This window comes from Plasmodium gallinaceum, assembly GCF_900005855.1.
Source record: "Plasmodium gallinaceum strain 8A genome assembly, contig: PGAL8A_v1_71, whole genome shotgun sequence".
NCBI classification, from domain to species: Eukaryota; Apicomplexa; class Aconoidasida; order Haemosporida; family Plasmodiidae; genus Plasmodium; species Plasmodium gallinaceum.
Genome location: NW_021628232.1, coordinates 79,013 through 100,597, shown reverse-complemented (window position 1 = coordinate 100,597; position 21,585 = coordinate 79,013). Strand labels below are relative to the sequence as shown.

The following is a 21,585-nucleotide window of genomic DNA, read 5'->3' as shown; positions in this document are numbered from 1 at the left end:
TTTAAAAGTCATATAAATTAATCACAATTTAAAAAAAAAAAAAAATACTATTTTATTAATCACATATTTAAAGTAAAAAATATTTTTTAAAAAAAGTTTTTTGACAAATTTACTTTATTCTAAAAATATATTTCTGTAAATTTACTTTTTTACTAGTAATACTTATTAGTTTCAATTTTAATATAAATATTATTTATAGAATATAAAAATATATCTTTAGTTAAATATAATAGATTTTTTCTTATAAAATTCAAAAGAAAGTATTTTTATCATGTGATTTATTAACTGGGTGTTCGGGGACTTTACTATAGTACTGAACAAACCAATTAATAATGAGCATGTAGAGATGCCTCTACGATTTTTGTATATTTATGTATATTTTTATTTGCTTTGAACGAGTGATCTTTAATTATAATCTACTTCGTTCAGCATTCTTTTATTTCAAAAGGCATTTATTTATTTTAATAAATAAATCCTTATTTTTATTAAAAATTTAAATACTTATTTAACATTAATTATTAATTAATTATAATTACTAGTTTATTTATTATGAGTTATATTCAGTAATCATTTTATATTGCTGTTGAATTAACAAACACAAATACTTATTAAAAATGAAAATAAATTATATGAATATTAATTACGTGAAAATTTTATCTTCATATGTAAAATTTTCTCTCATATATTCAAAATATAAATATTATGCAAATTAAACACTTTACAAAAACATTATTATTTTTTTTTGTAAAAAAAAATCACTCTCTATCTAAAAAGAAAAAAAATTTTAAATCTTTTTATTTTTTTTTTTTATTTTTATCTTTCTTTTTCGAAAGGAACATTTCTCAAAAAAAAATTCCAATAATTTTTTTTTTTTTTTTTTTTTAGTTAGCACAACTATGTATTCTCCACATAGATAGTCCTTTTATAGCCAAAAATGTTAATGAAGCCTTTTATTAACCATCATGATATAAAAAATATCAATAAATAAAGATTAAATAGAATTATAAAATAACTTTTTGTATATATATTATTATAATCTTCTAATTAAATATAAAAAAAATAAATTTTTTTTTTTTTTTTTACATTTACATATTTATTTGATAAGTGTTGATTATTATTACGATGTGTTTATTTTCTTTTTTATTTTTCGTTATATATATTTATAGCACAATTTTTTATTTTTCATTTTACTTACGAAATTTAGGTAAATCATTTATATAGTATAAATGAATTCATCAATTGTCCCATTTTAATATAACTTTTTTCTTAAAAGTTTAAATTTTATGAGACATCTTTGTTAATATTAATGTAGAATTTTAATAAGAATTATTACTTTTTTAATTTAATTTGTTAGAACCTTTGACGTATTATTAATAAAAAGTGGTGTGCATAGATACTATTATTTTTAATATTTTAACACTAATTTTTCTCTAAGAAATAAACATAAATATAATAAAACTGCATTTTTTATGATTTATATTTTTTTAATATTATATGTAGAAGTTGTTATTACAAGTAAAAATATTTAAAATATAAAAGTGTCTTACATTTAACATAGATATTAAAATAATTTGAATAGATTGTGTATTGCAGATATAGAAACATGAATTATCCAAATGATAGTTCATGAAGTATTAAAATGATTATAATAATTATAAATAAGATAATATTCCTAAGGAAAAGAAATTATTTATAGCTCTGATTTATTAATGGCTGTTAAATTACTTTTCTCATGTCAAAAATATAAATTAATATGGAAAATGTTGTGTAAACACTACTTAATTTTAATATAATTTTTTTTTTTTATTAATAAACATTAAATATAACTTATTAGTTAATTATTTTTTTTTTAATATAAGCAACACTCCAAAATGTAATTTCCATAATATTACATTTTAGCTTAAAATAAAAATATACATTCTATAGTAGTCTGCACATTATCCTTCAAAAAAAATAAATAAAAAAAAAAAAAAAAAAAAAAAAAAGAATTTTTTTTTTTGGAGGAAAGGAAATGAAATATTTTTGTGATGAATTTTGTAAAAGAAAATTTTATACATATAACAATAAAATTTTCATGTAATTAATATTTATATGATTTTTTGTATTTGTCAATAATTGTTTATGTTTGTTAATTCGACAGCAATATATATTAATTGCTGAATGTAACTCATAATAAATAAACTGGTAATTTACAATTAATTAATAATTAATATTCAATAAGGATTTTTATTAAAGTAAATAAATGCCTATTAAAATAAAAGAATGCTGAACGAAGTAGAGCACATAGTTAAGAGTTACTCGTTCAATGTATATAAAAAAATATATAAATATACCAAAATCGTAAAGGAAACTCTACATGCTCTTTATTAATTGGTTTGTTCACTACTATAGTAAAGTCCCCGAACATCCAGTTAATAAATCACCATTTAAAAAAAATATATTAATAAATCATTTTTGTAGGTAACAATATATTTTTATTGTGAAACACATCTTGGTTTTAGCGTGTAATTTAACTCAAATTAATTAGTTTAAAAAATAATTAAATTGAATTTAAAAGTTTTAAAATAAAAAAAAAAAATAAAATGATTTTCTATTTATTTTGGTTATTAAATTCTTATATGTATATGTTTTAAAATATAGTAAACAATTTTGATTTAAACTTTGTTTAAAATGAATAAACACTTGTACTTAGATGCATATCTATTTAAAACACAAATAATAAGAAAAACTATACATTTTGATTATTAATTTATCAGTTCAATACTCTTATGAAGCTATTGAATGGGTAATTAATAAAACAGTTATATGTGAAATAAATTTTTAAAATAAATAAATATATTAAAAATCAAGTTATTATTTGTCTTTTAAAATAAAATGAATAGAAATTTAATAATAAAAAAACAAAAATCTTATTTCATTGTTTTAACTTAAATTTTAATTATTAATTGTTTCGATAATTAGTTCTATTAAAGCAATTTATTTACCATATATAAATATTTTATGGAAATAATAGAAAAAAAACATATTTTTTTTAAATTAAAATTAAATAAAATATAATTAAAAAAATCAATTGATAAAAAAAACATAAAAATTCTTTTTTTATTTAGGTAATATTTTATACGAAGATTATTCATGTTTTCTGTATAACGAAATATTATCTTATAAAATATTTATAATATCTTTTATAACGTAAGCATATAATCTAATTATTATACCAAATTTTTGTACATCAGAATAATAAGGAATACGTGAAATATAAAAATAAAATTTTCCTTATATCTTATATATGTAATTTAACCTAATGACTGTTTGATCCTTAATTTATTAATTCGATTTTCAATGACTTTGTATTTTATTAACTGGGTGTTCGGTGACTTTATTTGAGTACTAAACAAACAAATTAATAAAGAGCATGTAGAGTTTCCTCTAAGGTTTTGATGTATTAATTATATACATTTAATGTTAAAGGACTTTTTTTATTTTTTTTTTCTAAACTACCAATCTCTGTGAATTATGTCGAACTTTAAATTGTTTTATATACGGTATATTATGATATATAAGTATAAATCTTACTATATTATAGAGATATATATCCATCAAAAAAAGAAAAAAAAAATCTATAAATTAAAAATTTTTATACGCATGTATTTTTCATGCAGTATACTACATTTGCCACAATTTTTCACTTAATATAAAACTAATTTTTGTTTGTGTATATTTTTCTTTTAAATATAAATTTTTTATTTTTCTAATATACTTTTTTTTATTTTAATTATTTTTTTTTATTTTTATTATTGATAAATGTTTATACAGTATATGTATATATTTATTTTTTGTTATAACTATTTTTTAAAAAAAATTACTTTTTCAACCATTTGAAAAAAAATAAAAAAAATTTATTAAGTAATTAAATTCAAAAGAAAATGTGAAGATAGGTATTTATTTTTAAGAAATTATAATAACAAATCATGTAAAAAGCATGTTTAAAAGTCAAATAAATTAATCACAATTAAAAAAAAAAAAAAATACTATTTTTTTAATCACATATTTAAAGTAAAAAATATTTTTTAAAAAAAGTTTTATTTTTTTGGCAAATTTACTTTATTCTAAAAATATATTTTTGTAAATTTACTTTTTTACGAGTAATACTTATCAGTTTCAAATTTAATATAAATGTTATTTACTAAATATAAAAATATATCTTTAGTTAAATATAATAGATTTTTTCTTATAATGTTCAAAAGAATGCATTTTTATCGTGATATATAAAATATCAATAAATAAAGATAAAATAGAATTATAAAATAACTTTGTGCATATTTATTGTTATCTTCTAATTAAATATAAAAAAAAATTATTTTATTTTTTTTTTTTTGCTTTTATATATTTATTTGATACATGTGGTTTATTATTACGATTATTTTCTTTTTTATTTTAGGTTTTATATATTTATAGCACAATTTATTATTTTTCATTTTACTTACCAAAAAATTTAGGTAACTCATTTATATAGTATATATGAATTCAGCAATTGTCTCTTCCTAATATAACTTTTTTCTTAAAAGGTTAAATTTTATAAGACATCTTTGTAAATATTATTGGAGAATTTTAATAAGAATATTTATTTTTTAAATTTAATTTGTTAAAAACTTTGACGTATTATTAATAAAAAGTGGTGTATATAAATACTATCATTTTTAGTATTTTAACACTAATTTTTCTCTAAAAAATAATCATAAATTTAATAAAAGTGCTTTTTTTATGATTTATATTTTTTTATTATTATATGTAGTAGTTGTTCTTACAAGTAAAAATATGTAAAATATAAAAGTGCTTACATTTAACACAGATATTAAGTGATATTAAAATAATTTGAATACTTTGTGTACTGGAGATATAGAAACATAAATTATCCAAATAACACTTCATGAAGTATTAAAACTATTATAATTATTATAAGTTGGATAATATTCCTAAGGATAGGAAATTATTAATAACTCTTATTTATTAATAGTTGATAAATTACTTTTCTCGTGTCAAACAGATAAATTAATAAGGAAAATTTATTGTAAACTCTACTTAATTTTAATATAAAATTTTTATTTTTATTAATAAACATTAAATGTCACTTATTAATTATTTTTTTTTTAATAAAAGCAACTCTCTAAAATGTAATTTTCTTAATATTATATTTCAGCTTAAAATAAAAATATACATTCTATAGTAGTCTGCACATTATCCTCCTAAAAAAAAAAAAAAAAGAAAAAAAAACTAATTTTTTTTTTGTAATAAAAAAAATATCATCATAATATATATTTTTTTTAATTGTAAATACCTACACAAAAAAAATATTATTATATATTTATTTCTTTTTATGTGTATTCACTTTAAGTGCAAGTATGTATATATATATATTTTTTGTTTACATGCTTTTTGAATAACTATTTTAGAGAAGACATTTATGATATTGGATTGTCCTTGCGAATTAGCATGCACAAAATAAAATGTTTTTATTCTATTTATTCTTCTAAAATTATACATAAAAGGTCAATAGTATTGTTTATAGAGTGATTTATAAACTGGGTGTTCGGGGACTTAACTATAGTACTGAACAAACCAATTAATAAAGAGCATGTAGAGGTGTCTCTACGATTTTGTTGTACTTATATATATATTTTTATATGCTTTGAACGAGTAACTCTTAACTATGTGCTCTACTTCGTTCAGCATTCTTTTATTTCAATAGGCATTTATTTACTTTAATAAAAATCCTTATTTTTATTAAAAATTTAAATCGTTATTGTATAGGGATTATTATTTAATTGTAAATTATTTATTTCTTTGTTATGAGTTATGTTTAGCAATTTAAATATATTGATATTGAATTCACAAACATAAACATTTAGTGAAAATACAAGTTAATTATATGAATATTAATTACATGAAAATTTTATTATTACATTTGTAATATTTTCTCTTAGAGAATTCAAATCATACTTTGTTCCCAAAAAAAAAAAAATCTTTTTTTTTTTTTTTTTGTGTGTGCATGACCAGCTACGTGTTATTCATATAACTAGTCCTTTTATTTTCCAAAAAGGTTAATAAAGCCTTTTATTAACCAGTACTCTAGCAAAATCATCTAACACGCAGTTAATCAATCATATATTCAGAACAAATGGAGATTTGGGGAGCACTAAAGTAAACATACTAAATGGATTATCGAAATTGAGAGAGGCTTAGTTTGAAAAGTACTCTAAATGGTTTGACGAGCTCGAAAATAGAGTTAAAATGAGAGAATTAACCGAATTTGGCACATGCATGATAGTGGAATCTTTATTACCGCATCTTATTAAGGATGGATAACAGAATTGTACTTCGATGAAGAAATGACTGTAATGCTACAGCTAAAGACAAAATTCTTGAAGAAGATATTTAAAAATTGTGATGAGCGTATTAAACATATGAGGAAACTATTATTAGTAGATAGGTGGTTAATATAAGGCTTTTTTAACCTTTTTGGAAAATAAAAGGATTAGTTAAATGAAGAATATGAAGTTGGTCATGCACATACAAAAAAAAAAATATTGATGATTTTTTTTTGTTTGTACTTTTTTTAAAAAAAAAGTACAAAAAATGTCAGGAAAAAAATGTGATAAAAAAAAAAATGCAAAGACCATCAAAAAAAAAAAATTGACTAAAAAAAAATTTTATTGGAAAAAGATTAGTATAAAAAATAAATAAAAAAAAAATTTTTTTTTTAGGAAATGAAATAGTTTTTTGTGATGAATTTTATAAAAGAAAATTTTATACAAAATAACAATAAAATTAGCACGTAATTAGTATTTATATAATTATTTGTATTTGTCAATAATTGTTTATGTCTATTAATTCAACAGCAATATATATTAATTGCTGAATGTAACTCATAACTAATAAACTAGTAATTTACAATTAACTAATAATAAACATTCAATAAGGATTTAAATTTTTAATATAAATATGGATTTTTATTAAAGTAAATAAATGTCTATTGAAATTAAAGAATGCTAAACGACGTAGAGCATACGATTAAGAATTACTCATTCAAAGCATTTTAAAATATATATAAATACATCAAAAATCGTAGAGGCAACTCTACATACTCTTTACTAATTTGTTTGTTTAGTACATTAGCAAAGTCACCGAACATCCAGTTAATAAATCAGTACTCTAATGAAGTCACCAAAACCCAGTTAATAAAATAATTAGCGACAACGGCAGGAATATCGAAACCAGCACAAACAGAACCCACATTGGATTAGCAGGTTTCTAATAATGGATAAAGAAATAGATAATTTAGGATTAGATGTGTTCAAAAGTATAATACCCATTAATATGTCTTATATATTCAGAACAAATGGAAATTTGGAGCGCACTAAAGTAAAGATACCAAAAGGACTATCAAAATCGGAAGAGGCTTCGTTTGAAAAATACTCTAAGTGGTTTGACGAGCTTGAAAACGGAGTTAAAATGATAAAATTAACCAAAATTGACACATGCATGATAATGCAATCTTTATTACCAGCATCTTATTCAGGATGGATAACAAAATTCTATTGCGATGAGGAAATAACGGAAATGTCATAGTTAAAGATAAAATTCTAGAAGAATATATTTAAAAATGGTGATGAGCGCATCAAACATATGAGAAAACCATTATTTGTATATTGGAGAAACAGTGTACTGGAAGCTATGAATTCATTCATTGAAGACACTAAAGAATATGTGGATGGTTGTTTATGTTTCGATGAACCAAACGGATATAATATTGACGATTTACAGAGATTTTTTAGATTACTAATTTCATTTAATTATTCAGTAAAAGCACCTATTAAATTATCTAAGAATAAAGCATTTATGGATGTAATATCAACAATGTTAGCATTAGAAGACATGTGCAAAGAAGAAAATAATCATAATAACTTGGATGTAAGGACAGTAAATAGATATAAGAATGGATATTCAGAAAAGAAGGAAAGAACATTTAATAAATGTTACTTTTGCGGAGAAAAAGGTCATCTTAAAAAGTATTGCATACATAGAAAAAAAAGATGTAGTAATTGTAATATGATAGGACATTTGGCATTAGAATGTAGAAATAAAGTGATACGAGATAAAGAAAATGAAATCAAAGGTATAATAACAGATAAAAGATATAATTTAAATTTTAAAATGATCAAAAATGAAACTAATCCACAAAAAATCCGTCAAATGCAAAGATACCTTAATAAACAATTGGAACACCTGGAAAGACAAAAAGAAAAGGAAAAAGAAAGGTATAAAGTGAATAAACCTAAAGAAAGTGACGAAGAGAAGGATAGAAAGAGGAACATAATAAATAAAGTGTTTAAGGAGAAAGAAATTGACATCGAAAAGAAATCCGATGAAGGTGTAACAGACTCAGTAGAAAGCGGATCATCTGTTAATAGGACTACAGAAATTGGAAGTTAAAAAGGACCATTTGCGAATGCGGAACAAACCGTAGAAATTAACGGACATAACGTCAATGTTCTACTAGATATAGGAGCAGATTTATGTACTATATCAACGGTTTCAGCTAAAGAACTAGGTATAGAACCAGATATCTCACTACAACCAATAAGAGTTGTTGGAATAGATAATGGAATTATGGTAATGAAATCTAAAAAGGTGAAAATATTTATGAAATCTACCAATATGAAGGTATTAACCATATTTGCAATAATAAAAACAAATAAACTCCTGATATTACTTAGCGGTATAGTAATGGACGAATTAGGTTATTCCATCACAAAAAGAAATAACCAACATATGTATATCATGGAGGTTAAACCTGAAGTTAAAGAAGATAGATTGGAGAATTCGAATAAAGAAATTATTCAGAATTTTGTTGAAGGATCTGACTTAAAAGATCAGAAAAATAAAGAAGAATTGGAAAAAGTATTAAGAAATAATACAAGACTCTGGGGAAATAAAATCATGGAACCCAACAACAAATACAAAGTTTCTATTCAGATACAAGGGAAATCTCGGCGTTATAACCCTAGACCATTGAGTGAAGAAATGTTATCAGAATTACATCGAAAAATAGATGAAATGATAAAATTAAAAGTAATAAGTAATGTCATTCATGTAGATTGGACCTCACCAATAGTAATGGTTCGGAAGGAAACAGGTCAATGGAGAGTCACGTTAGACTATCGGTATTTAAATAAATTTATATTGGATGATTTATATGTCATCCCACATATGAAAAACACATTTCATACGTTTCATGGAACAAAATGGTTTTCGAAGATAGACTTTAAAAATGGATTTTGGAATATCGCATTGTAGGAATGTAGTAAACCATATACTGGATTTATAGTTCCTAAGAGAGGAACATTTGTATTTAACGTATTGCTATTTGGACTAAAAATAAGTCCTACACAATTTCAAAGAATAATAGAAGATATTTTTATACAATTAATTCAAGAGAATTATGTAGTTGTGTACATTGATGACATCATCATTCTTACAAAAACACTATTTGAACACATAGAAGTATTAAAACGAGTATTTGAATTACTTTGTAATAATAATTTAGGAATAAATACAGAAAAGTGTGAACTTTTTAAAACATCTATAACTTATCTTGGGAAAGAGATAGATCGAAATGGTATAAGACCTTCATTAGATAAGATGAAAACAATTATTGAACAGAACGACCTAAGTCTAAAAAGCAATTAAGATAATTCTTAGGATCTGCTAATTATTACAGGAATTATATTAAGATCTTTTAAGATTGGACTTCTAAACTTGTTCCATTGTTAACTAAGAAACAGAAATTTGAATGGAAAGAAAAGCATTCAAAGGATTTGAAGCATATCAAGAATAAAATGACGGAAATTACTTATCTTTCATTTCCAAAATTAGGAAAACCCTATACTATTTATACTAACGCATCAGATTATTCTATAGGAGCTGTATTGACTCAAATTGATAAAGTGATTTATTAATTGGATGTTCGATGAATTTGCTAGATTACTGAACAAACAAATTAATAAAGAGCATGTAGAGTTGCCTCTACGATTTTGATGTATTTATATATACTTTTATATGCTTTGAACTGGCGATTCTTAATTATGTAATCTACTTCATTCAGCATTTTTTAATTTGAAGAAGCATTTATTTACATTAATAAAAATCCTTATTTTTATTAAAAATTTAAATCCTCAATGAACATTAATTATTAATTAAATGTAATTTATTTATTTCTCTGTTATGAGTTATGTTCAGCAATTTAAATATATTGCTGTTGAATTATCAAACATAAATAATTAGTAAAAATGCAAATAAATTATATGAATATTAATTACGTGAAAATTTTATAGTCATATGTATAAAATGTTCTCTCATAAATTAAAAAATATAAATATTAAGCAAATTAAACTCTTTTATGTAAACATTATTATCTGTTTAAGATCTCATTTTATTGATACTAAATCTTACTCTCGATTTTTATTTAACCAATCTTTTTTCTCCCCAATTAAATCATATAAAAAAAATAAATATATTTTCTTTTTTACGTATCTCCATTTATTAAAAGAAAAAAGATCAAAAAAAATTCAATTTTTTTTTTTTTTTTTTTTTCAGGATGTGCACAACTAACTACATATTCTTCATATAGCTAGTTCTTTTTATTACCAAAAAGGTTAATGAAACCTTTTATTAACCATGGAGCCACAGGAGAAACACCCTATTTTTCTATGTTTGGAATAGATTGTATCTGTCCAGGATTTGCAAAATATGACAGGAAACAACTTCTGAAATAAGGATTATATACTTAAACGATCGATGGAAAAGCATACATGAAAATGTTAATGAAATCAAAAGAAAACCTATAATTGAGAATAAAAATATTAAGGTTTAAGATATTATCTCATACGAATTATCCGAATACGAAAGGAATCAAATGAAATACTATATTGGAAATATACGATAAAAACCATATTTATCATTTCCACATAGAGTAACTAAAATTGAAAGCGGAATTCTGAAAGCATTATCTATATACTATAGAGGTAAAGTACAAATTCCAATGTCAAAAATAAAATTGTTGATTAACAAAACCAGGGAAATATATGAAAGGCAAATGCACAATTTAATACAAGTTACAAATAAGAATAAAAGGAAATTAAATCTGACGCATGATTTAAAGTCTAAGGATTATCTAGAGATTCATAAACGGAGTAGTATCATAACGGTGATATCAACGATAATCAGGACAATCAAATTGAAAAAGGAGTACAAAAAGGAGTTGATGTAATAAAACAATACAAAAATAACAAACTTTAAGTAATAACCATTACTTTCCCATGGTGGTGGAGTATGGTTAATAAAAGGCTTTATTAACCTTTTTGGAAAATAAAGGATTAGTTAAATGCAGAACAAGAAGTTGGTCAAGAACACACACAAAAAAAAAAATTGATGATTTTTTTTTGTTTGTATTTTCTTTTAAAAAAGAAAGTACAAAGACTGTCAGGAAAAAAATTTGATAAAAAAAATGCAAAGATCGTTAGGAAAAAATTGATTAAAAAATCTATTAGAGAAATATTTGTTAAAAATAAATAAAATAAAAATAAAAAAAAAAGAGAATTTTTTTTTGTGGGAAGGAAATGAAATATTTCTTTGTGATGAATTTTGTAAAAGAATATTTTATACAAAATAACAATAAAATTTTCATGTAAATATTTATATAATTTTTGATATTTACAAATAATTGTTCATGTTTGTTAATTCAACAGCAATATATATTAATTGCTGAATGTAAATCATAATAAATAAACTAGTAATTTACAATTAATTAATAATTAATGTTCAATAAGGATTTAAATTTTTAATAAAAATAAAGATTTTTATTAAAGTAAATAAATGCCTATTGAAATTAAAGAAGGCTGAACGAAGTAGATTATGTAATTAAGGATCACTCATTCAAAGCATTTATAAATATATATAAATACATCAAAACCGTAGCGGCAGCTCTACATGTTCTTTACTAATTTGTTCGCTCATTACTCTAATAAAGTCACCGAATACCCAACTAATAAATCATAAATACAAAATATTTATTGCTTTTTATAAGTAATTTTCAGTAATTTAAGATCACTGCTTTTAAAAATAATAAAAATACTTAAATATTAAAAAAAAAATTAAATTATATTAATATCACTTAACGAAAATTTTATTCTTAAAAATTAAAAAATATTCTTATGAAATTTTTTCTTTCGAAAAAATTTTTCTCTTTTAATTTTTTTTTTTTTAAAAAATAAAATATATTTCTATAAAAAAAATTTAGACAAAATATTAATTTTTCTTTTTTTTAACTAGATATTATGAAAAACAAATCCTATATTCTCTGTTAAACCATTAATTTTTATTCTTGTAAAGGTTATCAAACCTATTAATAAGCAATTTTCAAATTTTTAATTTATTTTTTTTTATTTCATTTATTCCCAGCTCTTTCTTAGATTCGAATCCTGTTTTATTTTCTTTCATCACTTCCGTAGATTAGGATTCTGTTTTATTGTCTTTCATCTCTTTCTTACATTCGTATAAAAATTTCTCAAATTCTAAGAGAAGTTCTTCCATAACACTATCAATTAATTTTTCTTTTTCTTCATCTGGAATATCTCTTCGACGAAATATTAAAGATAGATCATTAACTTTTTTAGCTGAAATTTTATTCCATATAATATTCCATTTTTTTTCTTTCAATTTAGGGTCCATTCCACTTGTTTCTTCATTAAATCGCTCCCACAAATTTGGAGTAATGACTTTATGCCATTGATCGCACGGATTCTCGTATTTAACTGGATTTTCCCATTTTTTTTCTTTATTATCTAATGAACATTCTTCTAGACATTCTTCAGAGTAAGTTTCCTTTTTTAGTGGTATGTTATCCTCAGATAATACTCTTTCATATTTTAACTTATTTTTTGTTTGAAATATATTTTTATCAATCAAAGTTTTATATGAATCACACTATGGATTAAATAAAAATTTTTAAAGAGAATGTTTCTTATGTTAGAATAGTAAATCAAATGAAATGTTAAAAATAATTAGAAATAAAATATATCTATATGTATATTTTTTGTAAAAATTTTAACTTACGTTATAAAAACATTGATACATCCAAATTAAAAGAAGGAATGTAGTAATTTTTAAATATAAAGTTAACGTTTTCATATTAATATATTTATAGAATAATATTGAAATGGAAGTTGTTAAGTCAGGTGTAAAATTGTTTCAATTTTTAATAACACTAAATTATGGATTTGTAGTATTAATTTAGATATTAATATAACTTATATTATTTTCTTATATTTTTAAAGTAGAAAATTATTTTCATATATAAAATGTAATTTCTAATTTTTTATTATTACACATGATATTATGGTTACTTTAGATAGGAATAATATTTTTAAATCTTTAAAAAATAAAATAAGAATGTTAATTTACAAATAAATAAAAAAAATAATAAATAGGATAAAGTTATTTTAAAAATATTTTATTAAAATTTTATTTATCTTTAAATTATGTAAAAAAATTAAATATATTTAATTTAATGCACATAAAAATTATAAATGATATACATTTAATATTAAAGGATTTTTTTAATTTTTTTTTTCTAAATTACCAATTTTTGTGAATTATCTCGAATTTTAAATTATTTTATATACGGTATATTATGATTTATAAATATAAATCTTCGTATTTTATAGAGATATATTTCCATCAAAAAAAGAAAAAAAAACTCTATAAATTAAAAATTTTTACACGCATGTATTTTTCATGCAGTATACTACATTTGTCACAATTTTTCACTTAATAAAAACTAATTTTTGTTTGTGTATATTTTTTTTTTAAATATAACTTTTTTTTTTTTTCTAATATACTTTTTTTTATCTTAATTTTTTTTTTTTTATTTTTATTGTTCATAAATGTTTACACAATATATGCATATATTTATTTTTTGTTATAACTATTTTTTAAAAAAAATTACTTTTTAAAATATTTCAAAAAAAATAAAAAATTTATGAAGTAATTAAATTCAAAGAAAAAAGTGAAGATAGGTATTTACTTTAAAGAAATTATAATAAGAAATTTTATAAAAAGCACATTTAAAAGTCAAATAAATTAATTACAATTTAAAAAAAAAAAAAAAAAAAAAAAATACTATTTTTTTAATCATATATTTACAGTAAAAAATATTTTTTAAAAAAAGTTATTTTTTTTGACAAATTTACTTAATTTATTCAAAAAATACATTTTTATAAATTTACTCTTTTACGAATAATACTTATCAGTTTCAAATTTAATATATATGTTATTTACTGAATATAAAAATATATCTTTACTTAAATATAATAGATTTTTTCATATAAAATTCAAAAGATTGCATTTTTATTGTGATATAAAAAATATCAATAAATAAAGTTAAAACAGAATTATAAAATAACTTTTTGCATATATATTATTATAATCTCCTAATTAAATATAAGGAGAAATTATTTTACTTTTTTTTTTTTTTGCTTTTATATATTTACTTGATATGTTTTGATTATTATTACGATGTATTTATTTCGTTTTTATTTTTAGTTTTATATATTTATAGCACAATTTTTTATTTTTCATTTTACTTACGAAATTTAGGTAACTCATTTATATAGTATAATAAATTCAACAATTGTCCCTTTCTAATATAAATGTTTTCTTGAAAGGTTAAATTTTATAAGACATCTTTGTAAATATTATTGGAAAATTTTAATAAGAATATTTAATTTTTAAATTTAATTTGTTAGAATCTTTGACATATTGTTAATGAAAAGTGGTGTGTATAAATGCTATGATTTTTAATATTTTAACACTAATTTTTCTCTAAAAAATAATCATAAATTTAATAAAAGTGTATTTGTTATGATTTATATTTTTTTAATGTTATATGTAGAAGTTGTTCTTACTAGTAAAAATATGTAAAATATTAAAGTGTCTTACATTTAACATAGATATTACATGATATTAAAATAATTTGAATAGTGTATGTATTGGAGATATAGAAACATAAATTATCAAAATGACAGTTCGTGAAGTATTAAAATGATTATAATTATTATAAATAAGATAATATTCCAAAGGAAAAGAAATTATTTATAGGTCCGATTTATTAATGGCTTTTAATTTACTTTTCTCATGTAAAACAAATAAATTAATAAGGAAAATGTAATGTAAACTCTACTTAATTTTAATATAATTTTTTTTTTTTTTTTTATTAATAATCATTAAATATAACTTATTAGTTAATTATTTTTTTTTTAATATAAGGAACACTCTAAAATGTAATTTCCTTAATATTGCATTTTAGATTAAAATAAAAATATACATTCTATAGTAGTCTGCACAATATCCTCCAAAAAAAAAAAAGAAAAACTAATTTTTTTTTTTTTGTAATAAAAAGAATATAATCATAATATATACTTTTTTTTAATTGTAAATACTCACACAAAAAAAATATCATTATTTATTTATTTTTTTTAAGTGCACTCACTTTAAGCGCATGTATATATATACATATATTTTTTGTTTACATACTTTTTGAATAACTATTTTAGGCAAACATTTGTGATGGCTAATTTTCCTTGAGAATTAACGTTCACAATATAAAATGTTTTTATTCTATTTGTTCGTCTAAATATTATACAAAAAAGGTCAATATTATTTATTATAGAGCAATGTATTAACCAATATAAACAATATAGGTAAAGCTAAATATGTTCACTATACGCCAAGAAAACTTAGTGACATTCAGCGGAAATAGAGTACAATATAAAAAAAATTATTTTCAATAGTTACAACTTGTGAAACATTTAATTATTAAATTAAAGAATCTATGGTATTGATTTATTAATCGGATGTTCGGTGACTTTGCTAGAGTACTGAACGAACAAATTAATAAAGAGCATGTATAGTTGCCTCTACGGTTTTGATGTATTTATATATATTTTTATAGGCTTTGAACGGCTGATTCTTAATTATGTGATATACTTCGTTTAGCATTCTTTAATTTCAACAGGCCTTTATTTACTTTAATAAAAATCCTTATTTTTATTAAAAATATATATTCTTATTGAATATTCATTATTTATTAAATGTATATTACTTGTTTCTTTGTTATGAGTTATGTTCAGCAATTTAAATATATTGTTGTTTAATTAACAAACATAAACAATTAGTGAAAATACAAATTAATTATATGAATATTAATTGCATGAAAATTTTATTATTACATGTATAAAATTTTCTCTTGCAAATTAAAAATATAAATACTATGTAAATTTAATTCTTTTGTATATAAATATCTATTGTATGTTTAATATCTCATTCTTATTGGTAACAAATCTTTTTCCATTTGATTTTTTTAACCAATACTTCTAGACGTTTTTTTCTTAAAAAAAAAAAAATTATATTTTTTTTTACTTCTTTTAATTTATCAAAAGAGAAGCAAAAAAAATTGATCACATTTTTTTTTTATTTTTTTTTATTTTTGTGTGCATGATCAACTACGTATTCTTCATATAGCTAGTTCTTTTTATTTAAAAAAAGGTTAATAAAGCCTTTTATTAAACAGGTATTAAACAAAAGGATTAACAACGAGCATGTAGAATTTCCTTTACCAATTAAATGAATTTAAATTAGTTTTTAATACAATAAACCGAAAGGTATATGCTCTCCTTCATTGAACATTTATTGTTTTTAAGAGTCATTTAATTATTTTAATAAAAATTCCTATTTTTATTAAAAATTTATATCATTATTTTAGTTTTAATTTACGTGTATTTTATCTAAAATGTTATAATTAACGTTTAGCAATTCAAATTCATTTCTCTCAAATTAATAAACATAAATAATTAAAAAAATAAATTATACGAATAATACAAAACACTAAAATTTTATTATATAAATTTAAACAAAATATACTTCAAGAAGCTTTGTGATAACAATTCTTTTTTCTATATTTGGATAATAAAACGTATTATTGAACTTTTTGAGAATAAAAAATAGTTTCTGTATGGAAAATAAATAGACATGCAAGCGATAGATAAAAAAAAAAAATTATTAATTTTTTTTTATTTTCTTTTTGGTAAATTTAAAATACATAAAAAAATATATTTTTTTTTTTTTCAAATGATTTAATTATTGAAAAATTGAAAAGAAGAGTTGTTGACTAAAAAATTTCTTTAATTATACTATGTTTTAAATTCATGTAAGAAAATTTTATAACAATGATAATAAAATTTTCGTGTTAGCAATATTGCGTAGTTTATTTTGTATTCTATTACTTATTTATATTTGTTAATTTCGGAAAAATGCATGTGAATTGTTAAACATTACACATAACCTTATAAATAAAATATATATTATTAATATCGATAGTCAATGAGGTTTCAAATTTTTATTAAAAATTTAGTATTTTTATTAAAGTAAATAATTTCCTCTTAAAAACAATAAATGTTCATTTAGGAAAACTATATATATAAAGCAGTTTACTGGTTTATAACATAAAAACTTAAAATAAGTTCATTAAATTAGTAGAGAAAATTATATCTTCTCTTTATTAATATGTTTGTTCAATAGACTATCAAAGTTATTGAATAAGAAATAAATAAAATAATATTTCAACTGAAAAATTAATCATTTCAAAAAAGAAGTAAATATATATTTATTTTTGTATTTAAAAATTAGAAAAAGAATATAAAGTAATTAACAATTATTTTTTAATTTTTTTTTTTGCACCTAGAATTTGCATGTAAAACTATATATTTTCCATACAACTATTATTGTTTATTTTCAAAAAAGTAAATAATACATTTTATTAACGAACATGCAATAGTTAAGTAAAAAAAAAAGAAAAAAATTAGTTAATGTTTTTTTTATTTTTGTAATTTAGATACACAAAAAAATGAATTTTTACTTTTTTTAAAAGGAACTTAGTAGTCGAAAAATAAAAGAAAATGTTAATGACTAAAAATGCTTATTGTGGTGTATTTTTATTTAAATTTATGTAAGAAAATTTCATATTAACTATAATAAAATTTTTGTGTTTTGTAGTACTTACGTAATTTAATTTGAATTTTATCAATTATTTATGCTAGTTAATTTGAGAGTAATAAATTTGAATTGCTAAATATAAATCATAATATAAGTAAAATAAATGTAATTAATTTTTATTAATTTCCTGTTCATTACTTTGCTAGAGTATTGAAAAAAAGGGTTTACAACGAGCATATAGAGTTTCTCCTACCATTTAAATGAATTTAAATTTGTTTTTAATACATAAACCATTGAAATGTATATGGTCTCCTTTATTGAGCATTCATTGTTTTTAAGAGTCCTTTAATTATTTTAAAGAAAATCCCTAATTTTTAATAAAAATTTAAATCTTTATTAATTATTGATTTAAATCACATATATGTTACTTATAATATTATGATTAATTTTTAACAATTCAAATTCACTTCTCGCGAATTAGCAAATATAAATAACAAAACACAAAATAAGTAATACAATACTACAAACGCGAAAATTTTATTATTGTTAATATAAATTTTTCTCTTAAAAGTCCAAAGATAAAAATTTGCCACGAAAAAACTTTTCATCAATTTTTCTTCTATTTTTAAAAAACTTGAATATTTTTTTCACACTATTCAATTCTATTTTTTTTCTTTTATCTAGTACTTTTATGTCTATTTACTTTCCATACAGATATTAATTTATTTCTCAAAAAGGCTAATAATTCCTTATATTAACAAATTATAACTCTAATAAATCTTAATAAAGACTTTTTTTTTCCTTTTTGTGTCCTTTTTTTGTCATGTAGTTAAGCTCGTAATAATTTTGCATCCAATTTTTTTTCTTCTACTTTATCCTCTATATTTATTACCTGATTTATTTACTTTCCATAATTTACATTTTTAATTTATTAAATTATCATTCAATGAATTTTCTAGAGTAATGAAAAACAAATTATTAAAGGGAATATGGAGATTTCTTTAGTAATTAAATGGATTTTAAATATAATTTTAATTATATAAACAAGTAAACTGCAATAATGCGGTTCATTGTGAATTTACTTTGCTAAAAATTATGCATTTTAATTAAAAACATATATTCTCATTAATTATTAATTTTTAAGTATAAAAAAAATATTTATTGCTTTTTATAAGTAATTTTCACTAATTTAAGTTCATTACTTTTAAAAATAATAAAAATACTTAAATAATAAGAAAAAAATTTTAATTATATTAATAACACTTAACGAAAATTTTATTCATAAATATTAAAAAATATTCGAATGAAATTTTTTCTTTCTAAAAAATTTTTCTCTTTTAATTTTTTTTTTGTTTTAAAAGTAAAATATATCTATATAAAATAAATTTAGACAAAAAATTAATTTTTCTTTTATTTAACTAGATCTTGTGCACGAATAATTCTATATTCTCTGTTAAACCATTAATTTATATTCTCTTAATGGTTATCAAACATATTAATAAGAAATTTCCAAATATTTAATTTCTTATTTTTTATTTTATTTTCTCCCTGCTCATTCTTAGATTCGGATTCTGTTTTATTGTCTTTCATCTGTTTCTTAAATTCGCATTCTGTTTTATTGTCTTTCATCTCTTTCTTAAATTCGGATTCTGTTTTATTGTCTTTCATCTCTTTCTTAAATTCGCATTCTGTTTTATTGTCTTTCATCTCTTTCTTAAATTCGGATTCCGTATTATTGTCTCTTATCTCTTTCTTAGATTCGGATTTTGTTTTATTGTCTCTCATCTCATTCTTACATTTGGATTCGATTTTATTGTCTCTCATCTCTTTCTTACATACGGATCCTGTTTTATTGTCTATTATCTCTTTTTCACATTCGTCTAAAAATTTTACAAATTCTGAGAAAAGTTCTTCCATAACACTATCAATTAATTTTTTTTTTTCTTCTTCTGAAATATCATGTCGATGAGATATTGAAGATAGATCATTAACTTTTTTAGATGAAATGTTATTCCATTCATTTTTCCATTTTTGGTCTCTCCATTTAGGGTCCATTCCACTTGTTTCTTTATTAAATAGCTCCAACATTCGTGGAGCAATGACGTTATTCCAATGATCGCACGGATTCTCATATTGAAACGGATCTTCACATTTGTTTTTTTTATTATCTAACGGACATTCTTCTGTGTATACTTCAGCGTAAGCTTGATTTTTTGCTGTTATGTCACCCTCTGTTAATATCCTTTCATATTTTAACTTATTTTCTTTTTGCAATATATTTTCACCAATCAATGTTTTATAGGAATCACACTATGGATTAAATAAAAATTTTTTAAAAGAATATTTCTTTTGTTATAATAGTAAATCAAATGGAATTTTAAAAATAATTAGAAATAAAATATATCTATATGTATATTATTTAAAAATTTTAACTTACGTTATAAAAACATTGATACATCCAAATTAAAAGAAGAAATGTAGTACTTTTTAAATATAAAATTAACGTTTTCATATTAATATATTTATAGAATAATATTAAAGTTGACGTTGTTAATTCAGCTGTAAAATTGTTTCAATTTTCAATAATACTAAATTATGGATTTGTAATATTAATATAGATATTATTATAAGTTATATTAATTTCCTAAATTATTAAAATAGAAAATAATTTTCATATATGATATATAATTTTTGTAATTTTTTATTATTACATATGATATTATGGTTACTTTAGATAGGAATAATATTCTTAATTCATTAAAAAATAAAATAAGAATGTTAATTAACAAATAAATAAAAAATATAACAAATCCGATAATGTTATTTTAAAAATATTTTATTAAAATTTTATTTATATTTAAATTATTTAAAAAGATAAAATATTTTTAATTAATGCACATAAAAATTATAAATGATATACATTTAATGTTAAAGTATTTTTTCTATTTTTTTTTTTTCAAAATTACCAATCTCTGTGAATTATGACGAACTTTAAATTATTTTATATAGGGTATATTATGATTTATAAGTATAAATCATCATATATTATAGAGATATATCTCCATCAAAAAATAAAAAAAAAACCCTATAAATTAAAAATTTTTGTACGCATGTATTTTTCATGCAGTATACTACATTTGTCACAATTTTTCACTCAATATAAAACTAATTTTTGTTTGTGTATATTTTTCTTTTAAATAAAACCTTTTTGATTTTTCTTATATACTTTTTTTTACCTTAATTCTTTTTTTTTATTATTATTATTGATAAATGTTTATATAATATATGTATATATTTATTTTTTGTTATAACTATTTTTTAAAAAAAATTACTTTTTAAAATATTTGAAAAAAAATAAAAAATTTATGAAGTACTTAAATTTAAAAAAAAAAGTGAAGATAGATATTTACTTTAAAGCAATTATAATAATAAATCTTATGAAAAGCACATTTAAAAGTCAAATAAATTAATTACAATTTA

General features: G+C 20.1%; 2 protein-coding genes across 2 annotated transcripts, besides 8 other annotated features; both read right to left on the bottom strand.

Moving 5' to 3' along the window:
- Positions 1-260: 260 nt before the first annotated feature.
- Positions 261-961: a repeat region.
- A 988-nt stretch (positions 962-1,949) lies between these two features.
- Positions 1,950-2,422: a repeat region.
- Positions 2,423-5,568: 3,146 nt separating this feature from the next.
- Positions 5,569-6,038: a repeat region.
- Positions 6,039-6,488: 450 nt separating this feature from the next.
- Positions 6,489-10,005: a repeat region.
- Positions 10,002-10,423: a repeat region.
- A 310-nt stretch (positions 10,424-10,733) lies between these two features.
- Positions 10,734-12,111: a repeat region.
- Positions 12,112-12,567: 456 nt separating this feature from the next.
- On the bottom strand, positions 12,568-13,245 carry PGAL8A_00188800 (fam-g protein; the record flags this gene model as incomplete). Its single annotated transcript, XM_028670572.1, has 2 exons — positions 12,568-13,041; positions 13,171-13,245. The coding sequence occupies 2 exons, from the start codon at positions 13,243-13,245 to the stop codon at positions 12,568-12,570; spliced, it is 549 nt and encodes a 182-aa protein (XP_028527311.1).
- Positions 13,246-15,951: 2,706 nt separating this feature from the next.
- Positions 15,952-16,476: a repeat region.
- Positions 16,477-17,310: 834 nt separating this feature from the next.
- Positions 17,311-17,760: a repeat region.
- Positions 17,761-19,581: 1,821 nt separating this feature from the next.
- Positions 19,582-20,617, bottom strand: PGAL8A_00188700 (fam-g protein; the record flags this gene model as incomplete). Its single annotated transcript, XM_028670571.1, has 2 exons — positions 19,582-20,415; positions 20,543-20,617. 2 exons carry the CDS (start codon positions 20,615-20,617, stop codon positions 19,582-19,584), a joined length of 909 nt encoding a protein of 302 aa, XP_028527310.1.
- Between the last annotated feature and the right edge of the window lie 968 nt (positions 20,618-21,585).